Source organism: Sinocyclocheilus rhinocerous, unplaced genomic scaffold (genome assembly GCF_001515625.1).
Source record: "Sinocyclocheilus rhinocerous isolate Xijiao unplaced genomic scaffold, SAMN03320098_v1.1 scaffold926, whole genome shotgun sequence".
NCBI classification, from domain to species: domain Eukaryota; kingdom Metazoa; phylum Chordata; class Actinopteri; order Cypriniformes; family Cyprinidae; genus Sinocyclocheilus; species Sinocyclocheilus rhinocerous.
The window spans coordinates 482,041-501,750 of NW_015648536.1; the positions used below are offsets into that span (position 1 = coordinate 482,041).

The following is a 19,710-nucleotide window of genomic DNA, read 5'->3' on the forward strand; positions in this document are numbered from 1 at the left end:
GAATATGTGTAAATGGAAAGGTTGCAAATGATGGATATTGGCCGACATGAGATTTAACCTCTGGAGGAAAAAAAGAGAACTTTTTAAGATGCAATAATTCTGTTTCCTGGCAACTTGAATTTTGGTAAAGGAAATGAGGTGGCAGATTAAAAATATTTACTGAAATTGATGTTTTTGTACATATAAGCCATATCCCTTAGAATTCTTATTCTTATTTTTGTTTATTTTATTTTATTGTACATCTCAAATTCCTTGTATTTTTCCAGTTTATCCTAAGATGAGACACTGACTAACATCAATAGCAGGTTTAAAACCACTACATTTACAATCAATTAAATATTTAATCAGGTCATTTACAGTCAAAATTACCCAAGAACATAAATCAACTCTTATACCTTTAGTACTGATTTTGAAGAAGGCACCAAAATCATTTTATCCTGATTGCTGACTCACTGAGCAAAGCACCATGAATTAGACTCTCATAAATGAGCTCCCATATGGACTGAACAACATCATGTTAAAGAACATGACAGTGTCCATAGTGAAGCCATCACTGAATACGTCACTCTCCACTAGTGTGGGTCTCTTACCACACATAGGGCAGAGTTTGTTCCTCTCGCGTGAAGCTTGCATCCATATGATCAGGTTCCAGCATGTGCCTGAGGAGATGGGCAGAGCTCCTCTGTGTAGCAGACCTTCAGTTACGTGATGCTCCACTTCCACACACTCCGTCTCACTCAGAGGCACCTAAAACAAACGCACATGATCAGGACACTGTAAATACACTTTTAACATGCATTACTAGGCTGCATGCTTGTGCTGCCCACTGTTTTATCCAAAACTGTCAATGTCTTTGTAAAGTAAACTAAAGTGATGTATAATCATGAAATAAAATCTCTTCTTGAAGAAAGTGTTTGCTTGTGCTTTTAGGGGAGATGAATGGTGAATGTGATATTATTTCATTTTATTGTATTCGACTGATTGTAAGCAGAAGATAATACATTACATCAGGTTTTCCAAACTTTCTGATGCAAAGGCACTTTATTAAGGACTCCCCTCTTCTAAAATAATAATTAAAATTTGCGTGTGAAAATTATTAAGTATGATATTATGCATGTGGTTTCCAAAAGTAAATAACTGACATTTATATTTTCACTGCACATAAAGCCATAGCAAATGATTTCTATATCTATTATAAAATCTATTTAAAATGTATTATAAAAAAAATGTAATCTACAAAATACTCAAAAAGAAACAATTCAGTTTGTATTAAGTTGTATTGAGCATTTTTTCTACCCAATATATAGTCAGTTTGATGTAGAAACCTGAAGATATAAGATATGATTGAGATATGAAAAATAGTATCTCAGGTTAACTTTCAGGTTAATTTTGACAGACCAGGTGTGTCTGTATACAGTTAGATGAAACTTGAGAAACTTGAATATTGAGATATAAAGAGTTATTAATATCAGTTTGACAGGCCAAAAACTGTCTGGGAATTCTCAAAAGTTGTCTTCATAATCATCACACCATTTTCAAGCTCTATTATAAATTATAACTCACAGCACCTGTCTCATGTCTCCAAAGAACAGGTTCCCCTCCGTAAAGTCTTTCCCCAGTGATACATTGAGAGTGACTTCAGCGTTGTCGTAATGATAGCTAAGGTCCAAGTCTTCACGAATATCATACTTGACCACGAAAGCCTTGTGACTGTCCAGACAGCTTCCTCCACAGTCACTGTAGAGCAGAGCCGTGAGTGGACGCAGATAGGCCTCCCTCAGTGGAGTGAAGAAACTCTCATCAAAGCCCAGTTCACTGAGGAGAATCTGCATTCATTGAGAGAGATGTCAAATTATTATTAAACAAAGAACAACAAGAACCAAATTAGTCTGCCTTTTGATGGTAATATCAATCACACAAACCGGATTAAGTGTGTATGATAAAAATGTGTACTCCATAATTGTTCATGGTGTTTGGCCGGCCCTTCGGAGCATCAGACTGTTCAAAATGCTCCAGCTCTTCTATAAAGTCCTTGCAGAATTCCTTTCGGAACACTGGGAATCGGAAGACCCTTGGTGCTGCAAAATACACAAACTTTTCTTCCATAATTTGACAGTCAACAGATTTCAACTGAAAACTGAGTAAAGAAGCAGCTCACCTGCCTCTGTCTGGATGAGTTTCATTAGTCCTTCCATGGTTGCATCACTTGAAGTACAGTATTTTACCAACTGTAAAAACTCTGGGGCCAGGAATGACTCCTTGCAAAGGATAGGTGATACTGTAGTATATCAGTGAACGAGTTTCAATCATAGAATACCTGGATTACTGAATAAGTACCTGCAGATGATAAACATGTTGATGTAGAGGTGCATAAATCTCCCTAATTGTAGCTGCTCTCTCTGCTGATTTCAATTTATGACTCTGACGTCTTTCGATTTCTGCATGAATCTATGAATACACAACTGAATTATAAATAACCACCCTCTTACAGCCTTGATCTCCATCGTTATGACAGGAGTGATTTCTGCTCCAGAGCTCACTCACCTTTCCAAGCACGTCTCTGAACGGAGTTTCAGACACGCAACCCAGGGACCTGAGGATCTTAAGCAAATGTCACAGGTGTTCAGAAAGAATTGGCGAAGTATTTAACATTAAGTGTTGCTGTAGATTACTCACATTTTGATAGTTCTTCCTGAACTGGTTCTCTGAGATGTTTATATTCTTCAAGAAAAATATTATCTCTGAAAAAACAACTGCATGTGTAAAATTTCTCCATGGATTTTATAATAATAACATCTACATACTGATATATTTATACTGGTGTAACAGCTATTTACACGACGAGAACATATTTCGACACGTTTAGACTAGTTTGAAGTCTGTTCAGAGCTCCGCCCACTCAATGAATGTTTTGGAACAACCAGAAATATGTCCGTAAAGGAACAAACAGTGTCGATAAAATGAATACCTAATTCAAATGATCAGATTTAATAATGCTACATTTTTCTATGTATATGAGTATAAATATTCGAGACATATCTTGCATGAGTTCCTATCTAAAAAGAGCGATAAATACCGAAGTAATGTTTACATCCTGGTACGTCACTTAATTCCTTCCGTCCGACTGTTATTGTGTGTGAGTGTGCAAGTTCAAGGGGACTATAATTGTCCCCTGTGTTTGGTGCGCCTGTAGTTTTAAATTTAAAATTGGATGATTATATAGCTGTGCCTTCTGTTATGTATTTAAAGCCTGGGACCGTATTGTCGCAGCAGAATGTTGAGTGTGGACTCGTTGCCCGTTGCCGAAGAGGAGGTGGTGGATTCCAGCTCAAACAGACTGGGGGACATTTACACGTTTGTTGCCGAGGGCTGTTATCCTCAAACCATGAATCCTATTCGCAAGAAAAATCTCAAAAGATATGCTCAGAAATTTATGATTGACGGTGAGAACAAATCTTGTATATGTTACATTAGTTATCATTTTAAGAAATTTCAGTAATCTTGGATTCTTTCAATGTTTTGCAGTACTACATGTAAAACAAAGACCGAAGGCTTCTATTATTATTTCTCAAGTTAACATGTTAACTTTGACAGGCCAAAAACATCTAACCTATATATAAAAACCATCTCTCTCTATATGTATGTCAGTATGGCGCTTTATAAGTATCACTAGACAATTTTCAGATTTTTAAAAACTATATCTCCTCCTAATGTTTGAGGTGCTTTTTTTCTCGAATCCAGTCTATTTTAGTATGTAAAACAGCTTTTAAAGGCAACATAACCAATGTTTTTACACATATTTAGTGGGTTAGCTAATCTTACTGAGTAATTTTTCCTTTTTTTTGTTTTGTTATCTCTAATCTTTCTCTATCTACAGATGGTCGATTGTATTATGTGGGACCAAAGAAAGAAGAAAAGCGAGAAGTAGTGATTGAGGCAGAGCGGAAGAGACAGATATTCCTAGAGTGTCACTTTAATGACATTGGACATCACCTGGGACAGAAGAAGACAGTTCACAGGATTCAGAGTAAATACTACTGGCTTGGCATTGTCAAGGATGTTGTGGATTGGGTATGCAGTGGATGTCATTAATCTGACCCTTTTAGGAATGGATATGTTCGGTACCGTCATGTTTTTATTCATACCTTCATCTACAAATCACTGTATCATCTATTTCAGATTAAAGTGTGCGAAACGTGTCAACACGCAGAGAGGAATAAAAACCTGGCTAGAACGGTACGACCCATCAAGGTGGATGGTCCATGGGACATTTTGGCGGTTGAAATAATTGGTAAAAGTTTGTAAGGGACTTTTAAGAAGTCTAATTTGTTAGCAGGACACATTTCTAAGGCGTAACCAAATGTCTTCACTTGTGTTATTCGAAAACAGGTCCATTCCCAGGCACTGCACATAGAGGGAATACACACGTTGTTGTTATTACAGATTACTACAGTAAATGGGTAGAGGCCTTTCCTGTACAAAAGAAAGATGGTCTTTGTGTTGCGCGATGCATTTCCTCATCTACTTGCAGGTGAGATAATATTGCCCCATTAATAAAGAATAAATATGCTTATTTGCTAAAATGTGCCCCCCCCCCAGATTTGGTCCTGCAAAGACAATATTTTGCTCTCAAAGTGCTGACTTCTGTGAGGAGGTAAAACTTTTTTTTTGTCAAAATACCAACCTTTTATGCAAAACAGGTGGGTGATTAATTGTATTTTAATAGCATTGTTATTGATTATTTTAGGTTACAAAGCACCTGTGTGACCGGTGGAACATAGCGCAAAGAGTGTTGTCAGTAGACCAGCCGCAGCGGAATGCACTGTATGATCGCAGCAGTAATCTGCTGAGAGATGCCATAAAACAGATGGTGGTGGAGAAACAGGTGGAGTGGGATGATTTTCTCGATCCAGTTTTGGCCACCTTTAGGACATCGGTCAACCCTACGACAAAATTTACACCACACTTTTTAATATTCAACAGAAAAGCCAGCCTATCTAGTGAGGTAAGATAATTAACTAATAGGATATGATAGTTTTGTGACATGAATTAATGATTTTATGTAATAAGTAGTGTGATTTAGTGGTCCAAAAAATGAATCACACATTTTTCTGTAGTTAATCATGATTAATTGTACCTAATGTTAGAATTTGTAATCATAAATATATTTTCACACTGTATCTTTAAATTAATGTGGAAACAAAACAAAGGAGAGCCAATAGGTGGAGTTTGATGTCCAGCTTAGACATAATGGTTGGAGGTAGACACTCCAACCCCACCCTAACCTTACTACCCTATTGCTAAACATAACTCCACACATTACATCATTTGGCTCTAAGGTGAGCACTACTTTAAATGAAGATGGTATATTTGAATGAAGGCAATACGTGAATGAAGGCAAGTATCATTAATACAAATACTGATACTGCGGTCTCTGGGAATAAAATTAGTAAATACAGCCATTCAACATTACAGTCAAATTTGTGCCATTATTTTTAACATTCAGTAGGCCTAAACTGTTACAGAACATGAAAAAATATTATAACTTTTAATTAAAATCAGCTTCACAATCCTCGCCTAAACCCATTATAATAAATGTCATATTTAGCTGTGCTGTAATTTAGTGTGTGTTATAGTAACATAGTAAAAGTTTCTGTCTCTGTCAATGTCAGCTCTTTGTGTTTGAGAACTGTCAATTCATTTTCCCCCCACTAAGTTTATTTTGCACAATCATTTTCACAATAAATAAGAAAAAGGTTAGATATAACATTTGGTATTCATATTTTTATGTGAGATATGTCGCATATCGTGCCCATCATCCTGACAAAGAGGAGCGAGTGGAGGTCATATACATGCAGACCACCGTCAGCCGAACCCACCCACAGCACACAGAAAGTAAAAAGAAGATACACTGACTGAATTGCTATTAAAAATCCATTTCTTTCTTTTTTTTCTTCTTTTTTTAAAAACACAGTTTGATCCTCTTGGTTGCTATCAGGACCAGGACGTCGCGGCCCTTAATGAAGAGGACACAAACGCTTTTCTTTCCTCCTTGCAGGAGCAACAGAATAACATCAAGAAAGAGGTTAGATATAACATTTGGTATTCATATTTTTATGTGAGATATGTCGCATATCGTGCCCATCATCCTGACAAAGAGGAGCGAGTGGAGGTCATATACATGCAGACCAAGGTCAGCCGAACCCACCCACAGCCAGTGTTGGGGAGTAACTAGTTACATTTTTACAACGGAATTACGTAATTTAATTACAAAATAAAAGTAATTGTAATCACTATTAAAAATCCATTTCTTTCTTTTTTTTCTTCTTTTTTTAAAAACACAGTTTGATCCTCTTGGTTGCTATCAGGACCAGGAGGACGAGGCCCTTAATGAAGAGGACACAAACGCTTTTCTTTCCTCCTTGCAGGAGCAACAGAATAACATCAAACAGATGGTAAAGTCTGAGCATTTGTTTGTTTAGTTAAAATCTTTTAGTTAAAAATTATTTACTAATTGATCAGTTAAATTATTGCGTCATGGTACATGTATAACAACTAGCATTTATTCAAAAAGCATGTCTGAAAACACTGCTTTTAGTGCAGACAAGCTTGTAATTTCACACCGTTTTTCTGATAATGTTCTTTTTGTCTATACAGGTAGTTACAAATATGAATGTTGCATACAGACAAGAAAAGAAAAATGCAAAACGCAAGGCTAGAAATATGCCTTCCATAACTCTCACTGTGACCGACCCATTGTTCAGCACAGAGGAAACACCCTCAGCAAAAAAGCTCAAGGAAAGCCTCTACCTGTCTTTTCCAGTAGAGACAGTCCTAACCACAGTCCAGAATGTACCTGAAGCCAAGAAAAATGGCTTGGAATATCCTCTAACAGATGTGCACTGAAAATCTTTTTTGATTTTACTATTCATAAAGCACTATCCGCAAAGTGTATTTGCATAGGCTACAGCTTGAAGACTTGACGTCTGCAGTAACTGGTCCACAGAGAGCAGGTCAAGCAGATGAACTCATGTTTACTTTCTGTTTCAGCGCATAATGTAGCAGATTAAAATATGGTATTTCACCTTAAGGCGTTCATTGACACAGACGATGGTCTTAGTTTTTTGTTTATTGAACTACACACCCAAAGATTTAGTTGTCTTGCTTGGTTGACTCATGTCTCAAAAGACATTTTTATCTGTATTTGCTTTAGATGAGTCATCTGACATACAGAGATTTCAGTGTTATCTGATAGAATGTTGTGTAAACTTAAATGATGAAGATTGTAATAATCAGTGTTCATTATCACAGAAAATAGTTGTTAGTTTTTTTTTCCTGTTTTTTTTTTTCTTCAGATCATTATTATATAACACCAAAGTGTTTCTTTTGTCTTCGACAGTGAGTCTGAATTTGCAAACAGCAATTTAGCTTCATCGTTTACTTAATCACGTATTCATCCATGTGTGTGGAAAGGAAATGTTAAGGTTCTATATGTCAATAAATAGTTATGAAGTTTCAGGCTTTATCTCATAAATACTTTTTGCTCCATTTTGTTTTAAATTATGATAAATGCTATCCAACAATTAACTGTTTTCATTTGTAATAAACAGATTTGTTAATCAGTTAAAATCAGTTATTCTGTGGCCAATATGACATCTCATGCAACTTCCTGTTTGCCTTTGAAATAATGAGGGCTGAAACAAAGGTGCAAGAACGTGACCACAGATTGCAGCATATTTCACAATGAGGCTGACCTTACCTTGTCACATGTGTCATGATTTGGACAGCCTGCCAAGTGGCAACATGTCTGAAATAAACCGTTTAGTGTTGAAATGCTGTGTTCTTGTTTAAAATCGTATTTAATAATTCATAAAATGTTTAAAAAAATTTTGTTAAATTTCTGCTATATATACAGTGTATATATATATATATATATATATATAACACCAACCTATTGAAGCTGTAAAAATGTTTTTAACTTTAAACTGCACTGGTACAATAGAAATTCAAAGCCTCAACTGTGCTTATTAATAACATAAGGACAGACAGTGTTTTTTTAGTTAATTTTTTATAAAAAAAATAATATAAACAAAATAAAATAAACAAATGTAGGAATCCTATGAATGCACCATTCCTGGATGTAACTGGATGGATGGATGTAATTTTCAGACTTTTAAATGCATGTTATTTACTGTACAATTAATGAAATTGTATTATAGTGCAAATTCATATGCAATTAGTTAAACTTGAATGGTTTTCTGATCCACTTAAGTATGGCTGGAGTACATCTTTATATATTATTTCATATTTACAAGTGTACTGCCAACTGTACTGATAATCATTTATAGTAAAGTAAAATATACATGTACTTAAAAAACTTTGCACGTTCTTTAGTATGTTAGTCAACGAATCAAAATAAGTGTACTTCTTAAATCATGACATAAAATGCACTTTTTTTAAAAGGCGTATTTAAGTGGCCTTTTATATGTTAGGTTTTAGGTTCGTACCTTATAAATCTGTTGCGAAAATACAAACAATTATATCCATTTCAAAATTTGCCTATATTATCGAAATACAAAGTCCTCGCCCTCTCCTTCAAATTATGTAAATACTTGTGTATTTCACAATGTGACCAGAGCCCTTTCTGATTGGGCCGCCGTCACGGAGGCGGGCCTTCAGTACTGTATTCTTTTCCCCCTTCCTGTCATTGCACCGCGCCGGTAAGAAGAGGCGATGGATGTTGCCTGGAAATTATGGGACTAAGATAAGTTTTGTTGTCGTACCGGGAATATTGATTTACAAAGGAAATAAGGAGCTGATTCTTAGACGTAAAATGCATTTTGTATTGCCCCAATGAACGAGTCTGCGATAGTGTCGGGTGTTAAGCTGCGCAGGCCAGCGAACCAACTTGACAGACGCAGTACATTCACATAGACTTTGTTTCAGGCAAGCACTTTTTATTAATACTCCAGAACTGTCAGTCTGGTTTCACGCTGCTGTGTCATTAATATGTTTACTCGCCCTATAGAAATCGCTTCCATGTAGAATTTTTGCTGCTCACGTTTTTGTATTTCAGTAGCTTCGAGGCTCTCCAGCAGGTGTAGGAAAATGAGGGTTGCTGTGATTATTAGTGGCAACCTGGTTTTCACTCTGGTGGATATTGTGGTCACCACAGTCTTGTATGTTCATGGATCAAGTCTTGATATATTTTCAGATGAATTAGAGGACTTTGACATACACCGCTCAACTTTGGACTTGTGGGGAACTGTTCTCATACGGGCCAGTCTTCTTTTCGGGGCCACCATCGGGGTGTGCTATAACAGGACTGATGGTCCACAGAGGGTTTCAAACCTGGGGACGCTGGTTTCTTTTATATGCCTTACCAACATGACTTATGCTCTTGCCAAGTTGTTGATGCTTTCCGAGGAGGGAGCTCTGATGTATGACCCCTGGTTCCTAAGTTTGTTCTCCTGGACTTGTGCATCAGCAATAGGCATCATGATCTCATGGAAGCTGCTGTCACAGACTCCCAATTCTGTGTCTGAAAGAGAGGACAGCGAGGAGACGGAGAGGCTGGTGGATGGTATCGAGACTGAAGATGAGTCCAGTAAGAAGAGCAGAAAATCAAGGAAAGAGCACCCCCATTCAGGGGCCACAATCAGCCGTCTCTTGTCGTACTGTAAGAAGGACTCTGGTTTGCTGGCCATTGCTCTCTTCTTTCTTCTCCTCTCTGCTGTGTGTAAGTTGACTCTCACAGTTATCACTTAAATATTCTAAGAAATGTAGTGAATCAAGTAAACATATCATAATTCAAGTGATATTTCATGAGTTAATCTTTTTTTCTATCATTTGTGTTGAGCAGTAAGTTTTGCTAATGTTGCCAGCAGTCACTCTTAATAAACAATCTCATGAAATATAGAGTAAATGTACAATAAGGTTGTATATGTTAGCATTATTTAACACAACAACCAACAATGCTTTTTATGGCCTAAGAATGAACTTTGATATGATACATGATGCAGTAAAGATTGTTACTGCATAATACCTTACTGTAAAGTGATATGAAATGTATTTTAAGTAAATCTGTAAATCGGTAGCTTTTGAGAGTTTGGACTAGAATGGAAAATTGAAATGGTTTAGAGAATTTGTTGTTAAGTAATCAAAACACACACTTGCTCTCTTTTTTTATAACGTATGCTCATCAAGGCTGGATTTATTTGATCAAAAATAAAGCAAAACAGTAATATAGTTAAATATTATTACAATTTAAAATAACAGTTTCTATTTTGAAATAATTTTAAATGTAATTTATTCCTGTGATGGCAAAGTTGAATTTTCAGCAGCCATTACTCCAGTGTTTAGTGTCACATGATCGTTCAGAAAGGTCTTTACTGCTGCTTTTGATCAGTTCAATGTATCCTTGCTTAAAAATGTATAAATTCTTTCAATCAATCAATCAATCACTCAATCAATCAATCAATCAATCAATCAATCAATCAATCAATCAATCACTCACTCACTCACTCAATCACTCAATCAATCAATCACTCACTCACTCACTCACTCACTCACTCACTCACCCACCCACCCACCCAATCACTCACTCACTCACTCACTCACTCAATCACTCACTCACTCACTCACTCACTCACTCACTCACTCAATCAATCAATCAATCAATATAAAAAAATCTTACTGACAGCAAACTTTTGAACAGTAGAGTATATAAAAGTTTTTATATACCTTATTATATACCTTACCTATACCTCTAATCTTTACTCTAGTCATTACATGCTTGTGAATGCCTTGGTTTGTCACACTTGGATGGTGTGCACTTGTTCTCATCTCTAGAGTTTATCAGCTCATAGTGTTAATATTGGATTTTCCTCCCCATAGGTGAAGCTTTCATACCTTATTACATGGGGCGAGCAATAGATGGCATAGTTATCCAGAAAAGCATGGATCATTTTGCCAAACCACTGATTACTCTCACTATTTTGGCTTTGGTCAGGTGAGCAGTTCTGGATTTCACTTTTCTTCAATTTTTATAGACAGTAGAGATTGATTTCTTTTTTTCCGTATCATATAACACCATTCATCATTCTTTTTTTTTAGCTCCATAGCCACTGGGTTTCGTGGAGGTGTCTTTTCTGTTACGTTTGCCAGGTTGAACATTCGACTTCGGAACCTTCTCTTTAGATCACTAATGCATCAGGAGATTGGGTTCTTCGATGCTAACCATACAGGTAATGTTATGGCTAGTTTATATTTTATTATATTTATCCTTATATATATATATATATATATATAATTAATTTTTTAAGCAATTTAAGATTTGAAAATTTCTCTTTGACTTACATTTATAGAATGGTCAGCATTCAAAATGTACCCAACAGCAAATACATCACCATAATATTTGCATACTGAATTGTGGTTGGTTTTCTTTCATACATCTCTTTGCATACTGAATTGTGATTGGCCTTGTCTTCTTTGCTGTTATTTATTGTGTTGATTCCTGTGTGCAGCCAATAGAAAAAAAAAGATGTCATGATGCAGCATTTTATTTCGAGAGAAACCAAAGCCTAAGATCTTATACTTTAATACTACTATTTTGGCGGCCTTCGGGAAATGCAAATCAAGTGTTGTTTTTAACATTACTGTGTCAAAGACCTCTCTGGACTGGTGGAAGTAGAGACAACATAAATGATTCAGCTCTCAATGGGTTGCCTTACAGGTGACATTACCTCTAGACTTACCTCAGACACTACTCAGGTGAGCGACCTCATCTCACAAAATGTCAACCTGTTCCTGCGCAGCTTTGTGAAAGCTGTGGGCATCTTCATATTCATGTTTGGGATGTCATGGAAACTGTCGGTAGTCACCATCATGGGTTTCCCATATATAGCTGTGGTCTCCAAGCTGTATGGAGAGTATTACAAGGCAAGTTATGCATATGAAAATACATTGCTTGAAATAAAAAACCAATGGCAAATTATGCATTGTAGTTTATAGCAGCATATACTCTATATTGTTTTATATTTCACAAATGCACATTATAATAGCATTTTGAATGCATTGATACAAAATATGTACGCATAAAAAAAATTTACATTCCACATTTTTGATGTTTAACAGAAATTAACCAAAGATGTTCAGACAGCACTGGCTCAGGCCAATAAAGTGGCAGAGGAAACAATATCAGCCATGAGAACAGTGCGAAGTTTTGCAAATGAAGATCAGGAGGCAGACTCGTACTACAGCAGACTGCAGGAGATGTTCGTTCTTAATAAGAAACAAGCAGTTGCCTATGCCTGCTTCATGTGGTCCAGCTATGTAGGTATCTTGCAAGCATATTGAAGCCTTCGATATTTGTTCTAACAAGATTCTCATTTATAAAATCGAATTTTTCTTTCCAATATCATAATTAAATTTCTCTTTTGGGTCATTTGAAGTATCTTGTAGATCCAAAAAATAAAAATCAGCAGTGTCAGTCTGAACAACGATACTAATTTTTGTTCTCTCTTCTTTTCATTTTCATCTTTAGATCTCTGAGCTAGCCTTGCAAGTAGCAATCCTGTATTATGGAGGTCACCTGGTGGTGACAAATCAGATGAGTGGAGGGACCCTTATTTCCTTTATCATTTATGAGCTGGAGCTCGGTGAGGCCCTGGAGGTATGGTGTTTTTCTTTTAATATGTGTGTGCGTGAGACTCATACGATGAATCTGAAACACAAAGTCTTACTTTCTGTTCTTTTTATAGAGTATATCGTCAGTGTACACAGGTCTGATGCAAGGCGTTGGCGCTGCAGAGAAAGTGTTCGAATATATTGACAGGAAACCTAAACATATCCTTGATGGTCAACAAGCTCCAGAGACATTTGAAGGGCAGGTGGAATTCAAAAATGTGACGTTTGCGTATCCAACACGGCCAGAGATGGATATATTAAAGGTATTCTTCACTGAAAGTAGACTTTAGATAGAAGGTTACAAACTAACAGCAAAGTGTAACACCATAACCTAACCAGACATAATGCAGATTTTTTTTTGTTGGTTTCTGACCATATAACATATGTTCTTCTGATTCATTGGCTGTGATTGTGTCACATTGCACCACATTGTCACATTCAGTGTGAACAGATAAATCCCACATATTTATGTGTAAGGACTGATTGATGTTAATGATTTAGGCTAAAAACACAAGGGCTAACTACAGAATTATTGAGATACTTTATTACAGTTGTGCCCCTGTGCGTAAAGCTTAAACTAGGTTGCTATGGTTGACATTAGTAGGGAGTATTGATGGTTGTCCTTGCAATTAGTGTATTGCAAGTACCTATAAATGTTACGTTTATTTGTTTTCTTTTAAACTGATATGCTCGTGAATCAGTAACAGAATTCCTAGACACAGGAAGAAAGCTAAACCCACATTTTCTTCTCAGAATGTTTCCTTCAATCTTCGCCCAGGGCAAGTAACTGCACTGGTAGGGCCCTCTGGTGGTGGAAAAAGCTCATGTGTGTGTTTGCTGGAGAATTTCTATGCTCCTCAGCAAGGCCATGTGCTAGTGGACGGCCGACCTGTGAACAGCTACCAGCACAAATACTATCACTCTAAGGTGGGATATATGCTGAGGCTGATCTGGATACATTATTTAAGAATAAATGTAGTTTTCAGTGAAGCTTGTAGTACATTCTACGGTCTTAAGAGGGCAGTAGTTACTGATAATGCAAATGAAGTGGCTTAACCAAATGCAAATTAAAGATTTTTTTTTTTAATGTTTTTTTTTTACAGGTAGCACTGGTGAGTCAGGAGCCTGTTCTATTTGCCCGCACTGTTCAGATGAATATATCCTATGGTGTACCTGAAGCCCCCATGGAGGCAGTCATTAGAGCTGCCATTAATGCCAATGCACATGACTTCATAACAGGCCTCTCCAAAGGCTATGAAACTGGTTAGTTATTATATTATATTATATTATACTATATTATATTTTTTGTTTATTGTTGTAAATTATACTATTTTTTTATTTTTATATTTATTAATCTCATATTACTAATAATATATTATTAATATTATGAATATGTATACTAAAATGCACTTACATTTTTTCATGTTCAGAAACTTACATTTTTGATGTGAATGCTTTGTGCATTGCGATAATGACAATAGATATTCAAATACATAATTGCTTGATTTGATGTTTTTGACTTATTTGACATCTGTTTTGTACCCGAGTTTTAGTATTATATTATATTATATTATATTATATTTGACACCTCTGTTTTGTACCAGAGTTCGGGTGATAATTCATCCTGCTGCACTGTCCTCTGTTATAGGGGTTGGAGAGAAGGGTGCTCAGCTGTCTGGTGGGCAAAAACAGAGAGTTGCCATTGCTCGGGCTCTTATCAGAAACCCTCGCATTCTCATTTTGGATGAAGCCACAAGTGCACTGGATTCAGAAAGCGAATACATAGTAAGCGATGACTATTACTTTGAAAGGATGTGGCTTAAGTGAACATTCCTTTTCAGTCTTGCATTAGACTTCATTTGTGTCGTTACTTTGTTTTTAGGTTCAGCAAGCTCTGAACAACTTGATGCGAGAACACACGGTTTTAGTGATTGCCCACAGACTGAGCACAGTGGAGAGAGCTGATAACATCCTAGTGATCGACAAAGGCTGTGTGGCAGAGCAGGGCCCACATGCTGAACTCATGGCCAGGGGAGGCCTCTACTGTAAGCTGGTGCAGAGGCAGATCCTGGGGACTGACATAGATGCAGATGTTCACAACCCATCGCCAGCCCCACCATGGAAGCTGAAGGAAGGAGATAAGGAGAGTGCAGAGGACTGTAGCGACACTGAAAATGAAGCACGCTACTAAGACAAAGTTGAAATGTGCTTCACTTGATTGTATGAAGGCCTTAATCCTAGATAGATATTTATTTTATTTTATTTATTCTAATCTGGGGATATATCACATATTTTGCATGTCAAACAGTGTGTTACTAGACAGGAGTTCTGCACTGAATAAAGCTTTAAGCAATAAATATTTGACATACTTGATGTACTGTACTATTGTTTCCAATATAAACATCTTAAATAGTACAAACATATCATTAAACTTAATTATGTAAATAAAATGAATTAATGGACAAATAATTGTTTCATTCTTTAAATGTCCCATATACAGTGGGTACGGAAAGTATTCAGACCCCCTTAAATTTTTCACTCTTTGTTATAATACAGTTAATAGTGTGTAGTTTATAGTATTAATTAATAAACAATCGATTTTTGTTATGTGCTTTTGTCATTGTTTATTATTCTGTTTTTCTATTCTATTTTCTATTAAATTTTTAATTAAATTTTAATTTTTTTTATTTTTAGTACTTCGGCATATTTTATTTTTAGTTTTCTAATTGTAATTTTTGTTTAATTTTTATTTCATTTGTATTATTTTATTTCAGATTTATTTTAATTAAAACAACTTTTAATAGTTTTAATTTAGTAAACAATAACAACACTGAAGCTTGCAATTTTTTTTGCAATTAAAAGATTTTGTAAAAAAAAATAAGTATGTTATCACTTTTATGCAGTGTGATGCAGAAGTGTATGATTTACATATTTTGAAAGACATGTAAGAAATGTAATTATCATTTTGGAGAAAGTTCGTGAGCATCAAATGAAAAAGCCCTTGCAGTGATGTGCCGGTTGACGTCACGCATCTCCTCCTGTCGTCTTCCGGCTGAAAAGAACAGCTTTGCCCAGTCCGACCGCGATCCACAGACAGCAAAGTGTGAAAGACACCGCTGTGCCAGACATGGCTGGCTTTGAGAATAAGTTGAGCTCTTATACCTTAACTCAGTTAAACGAACTGCTCGAGGATGACGAAACACTCAACAAATTTATCGACGACTCGGAAGAGGTAAGTTTCTTTTTCTCGTGAAGAGCGTCGCGAAGTTACCGTGGCGAGTTGATGAGTAAGTTATTTGAAACCGCACCATTTTATAAAGAGGTAGGCCGTGTTTATTTTTATTCTTTAAAATGGTTTGTTTTAGAATTACGAGGTCATTGCATTTTATTGGGAACTGTTTAAATTTAAACGTTTCTGCGCGCGACTTCAGTTTTGTTTGTTTTTGACGTCGCGGAATATGACTAAGTGTAATGATGTCATTCATTAAACAACATATTTTCAGTTAAGACAAAAAAAGTGACCTTATCACGGAAGCAGAAACTGGTCAACCCACCGTATAAAATAATGCCCATGATTTAGGAATATGCATTTCCCCTATAGAATCTGTTTTGTTTGTTTTTCACCCATCAGTGATGCAAGTCATTTTCTCGTGATCCTCTATTGTAGAAATTACTCACGTTGGACTTGTGTATTTTCTATTTTTATTAGTAATGTATTTTTTGTAGAGCTTCACTTTTTGTTACTTTTATGAAAACATCTTCTGTTATGTGTTGGATGAAACCTTGGGAATCAGAGCATGAGCCATTTTATGCCAAGCACTAGTAATGCTTACAGGAAACATTTATTGATTGTTTGCATTATACATTTTTAATTTAAAAAACTTATTGCATTTTTTTTTTTTTTTACAATAACACAATAGTATTTCAGTATCTTAGTGTATAATTTTTTTATTAAAACAGGACTTTGACAGGTGATTTTAAGTATTTCATATGAATTATAATTGCTGATGCATAACCATAAATGTATTCACATCTCATGATGAGACCGCAAACTGAGCTTTGCCAATGCACACAATATCAGTACCGCTCAGTTGTTTGCATATCGTCAAATAGATAGTATTCTGGGCATGTTCACAGTTCTGAGTTGATTTGACCTCCAAATTCATGGAAAGATGTCAACCTTGTATCAGTATGTGTCATGAGAGCATGTTTAATCTGGCAGCACTCTAAAAGTTGATTTTTATTTACCAGGGCAAAGAAGTTATTCATAAGGATTTTTTTTTTTTTTAACTGCTTATCTGTTGCCATTTAAATAATCATCTTTCTCAAACATATGCATTCTTAAAATTTGGCTTTCACTGAAATTGGTGACTGAAAGAAATGGGTTTTTGCAGGCATGGTGCTCCAGAAGCCATATATAGTAATATATCATATGTAGACTGTAATTATCTGCCACATAAAAACAATAGTTGCGGACTCGTACACTGGTCTACATGTGTTTTAGAAGGCTCATAAGGATTTGTTTTTTTTATAACTGCTTATCTGTTGCCATTTAAATAATCATCTTTCTCAAACATATGCATTCTTAAAACTTGGCTTTCACTGAAATTGGTGACTGAAAGAAATGGGTTTTTGCAGGCATGGTGCTCCAGAAGCCATATATAGTAATATATCATATGTAGACTGTAATTATCTGCCACATAAAAACAATAGTTGCGGACTCGTACACTGGTCTACATGTGTTTTAGAAGGCGATGTGCATGTTGTATGATGAACAGACCTATCCTTAGTCAAATTTGGAGAGAACTAGCCTTATATAATCAGTGATGAGCAATGATTTGTATTTCTCAAGCAAGGGTTGGTGCATTACCAGGAGAATTGGTTTCATTATTGTCTGTCAACGTCTAGTTGATGTATGACTCGTGCTTTCAGCTCTCTTTGTGTTAGTCACTGACTTGTATATTTTTTTAGTGCTCGTTTAGGTATTAATTTAATTTTTGACCCAATGTAATATATAGGACATCCCGGCACAGACCATGTAAAGAGCAAATGCTTTCTGACCTGCCAGCTGATCTAGACAGGTGTTTGAGAAACATGTGAAATCTCTCACCTCTCCCTGTTATGCACTGATACATGATCTCTAAACTGAAACTGCGGAAGTGCACCTGTTAAAAAAAAAAGGGAGGAGTCCGGACAGTTAAATACTGTTAAATGTTCCTCATCATGGCAGTCATAGGGTTGTGAGTCACTAGAGGTGGCATGTTGCAATGTATTGTTTTTTGTGAGTTTCTTGGAAATGGGATGTGCTTTCTGAAGACAATTTTTGTGATGTGTTTCTCTGTGTTGTGTACAGCTGGATAGGCCTGTCACGATAACAACTTTTTGTTGTGTGATATATTGCCCCAGAAATAATTGCGATAAGCGACATTATTGTAATTTTAAAGACCATTTTATGCCACTGAATATATAATCATAATGTAACAGTATAATAATGCAAGAAAGCCAACACACTTCCAAATTTCCAACAAACATTTCATTTTTAAGAATATTTAGATCATGGAAATTAAATATTAAAATATTAGATACCTTAAAAAACTTGAATAAATAGTAAATAAACATTTTCTAACAAAAAGTGCAAAGTAACAAGTACAAATAAAGAAAAATGCACAAAGAACTTGTATGGAGATTTTTCCATCTACAGATTTTCCCCTGACCTTCTTTTCTCTGTAAATTAAGGGTGCACACTATTGCTGAAAAACACAATCACTACTCAGCAGTCAGATGTCCGTATGCACAAAGACACAGATCCCTAAACAAGACCATATCTGCAGATGAAACTTTTTTTGTAGAAGCATTTAGCTGCAAAAGACACAGGCGCAAGTGGAATGTAAAAAACACGGTGACATTAATTTTTAAGTAAATATAATGGGCGATATATTGCGTCACCAAAAATTATTAAGGTCATGTACATACAGTATATTGCGCGATAAGTCGATATATTGATTGTTGCGACAGGCCTACAGCTGGAACCCTTTACCATTGTTTATTAATAATTCCTTTTTTGGGGCTGTAATGTTGTGCCTCTGTTGCAGCAGTTAAGTACATTGTGATCATCCAGTACAATGAGAGGCTTAAGGTGGGGTGACCTATATATCAAAGGCTAGCTGATTCAAATAAATTTGTGCAGAACTAATTTTAAGCCTCTTAACTGATTCTCAGTGATGAATCTCTTCTTTATGTGTAACGGAGGCCAGCGGGTAGGTGCTGTGCAGGTAAAACCTCACTCCCCTGATCTCAAGAGGGCTGCAGTCTTTAGCCTCCTTGTTAGCGCCTTGTTGAGTCAAATATCTAATTCCTGCAATTTGTCTAGAACTGTGGTTCTCAAATTTTTTGACTTGAAGAATCCCCACCAAATAGGCGACTATGACTGAGCCTACCTAAAAGATCGCCATGCCTCTAACTTAACACCTTTGGGATGAATTGAACTGTGAACCAGATCATCCCATCGCCCACCATCGGTGCCTGCCTTCACTTCTCTCTTGTGTCTGAGTGGGAGAAAATCCCTCCAACTTTGTTTTAACAACTACCAGCGAGTGGGAGTTTTTACAGCAGCAAAGGGAGGACCGACTCCCTATTAATGCTTGTAGTTTTAAATTTAAATGATTACATATGAGTGTGGTGTTTACGTTTCTGCCTCTTTTTGGTATTGTGGTGTTTTTGGAATGCATGCTTTTAACTTTTGTAATTATATGAGGTACAAGACCAGAAATTGCTGATGATCATTTACAAAACCTTGTTGCTTTGACATTTGAAAAGCTTAGATATGGGCCCCACAAACATGTATGCTGCCCTTTAGTAATTATGTAATTATGAAAGTAATGTGTAGGGGTGCTCCGATCAGGATTTTTGAGACCGATCGCCGATCACAGAAAGCAGTATCTGCCGATACTAGGGGTGTAACGGTACACGTATTCGTACCAAACCGTTTCGGTACGGGTCTTTCGGTTCGGTACACATGTGAAC

The 19,710-nt window shown here is 36.2% G+C and overlaps 2 protein-coding genes and 1 pseudogene across 2 annotated transcripts in view; 2 read left to right on the forward strand and 1 right to left on the reverse strand.

Moving 5' to 3' along the window:
• Window positions 1-458: 458 nt before the first annotated feature.
• On the reverse strand, window positions 459-2,899 carry LOC107709850 (2-oxoglutarate and iron-dependent oxygenase domain-containing protein 2-like; annotated as a pseudogene).
• Window positions 2,900-8,704: 5,805 nt separating this feature from the next.
• On the forward strand, window positions 8,705-15,145 carry LOC107709851 (ATP-binding cassette sub-family B member 9-like). The gene is made up of 11 exons (XM_016514498.1): window positions 8,705-9,739; window positions 10,897-11,011; window positions 11,116-11,246; window positions 11,735-11,940; window positions 12,136-12,333; window positions 12,545-12,673; window positions 12,762-12,950; window positions 13,441-13,614; window positions 13,791-13,950; window positions 14,336-14,472; window positions 14,570-15,145. Exons 1-11 carry the CDS (start codon window positions 9,109-9,111, stop codon window positions 14,876-14,878), a joined length of 2,379 nt encoding a protein of 792 aa, XP_016369984.1. The 5' UTR covers window positions 8,705-9,108; the 3' UTR covers window positions 14,879-15,145.
• Window positions 15,146-15,725: 580 nt separating this feature from the next.
• Window positions 15,726-19,710, forward strand: part of LOC107709855 (vacuolar protein sorting-associated protein 37B-like) — a 17,343-nt gene continuing 13,358 nt past the window's right edge. Inside the window, exon 1 of the mRNA XM_016514504.1 lies at window positions 15,726-15,919. Coding sequence (XP_016369990.1) covers window positions 15,815-15,919 — 105 coding nt within the window. The 5' untranslated portion in view covers window positions 15,726-15,814. The remainder of the gene's footprint in view (window positions 15,920-19,710) is intronic.

Coding starts and splice junctions, on each gene's coding strand:
- LOC107709851 (XM_016514498.1), top strand. CDS start 9,109: ATGAGGGTTGCTGTGATTATTAGTGGCAACCTGGTTTTCACTCTGGTG. Junction 11,941..12,135: donor TGTATGGAGAGTATTACAAG/GCAAGTTATGCA, acceptor GATGTTTAACAG/AAATTAACCAAAGATGTTCA. Junction 14,473..14,569: donor ATTCAGAAAGCGAATACATA/GTAAGCGATGAC, acceptor CTTTGTTTTTAG/GTTCAGCAAGCTCTGAACAA.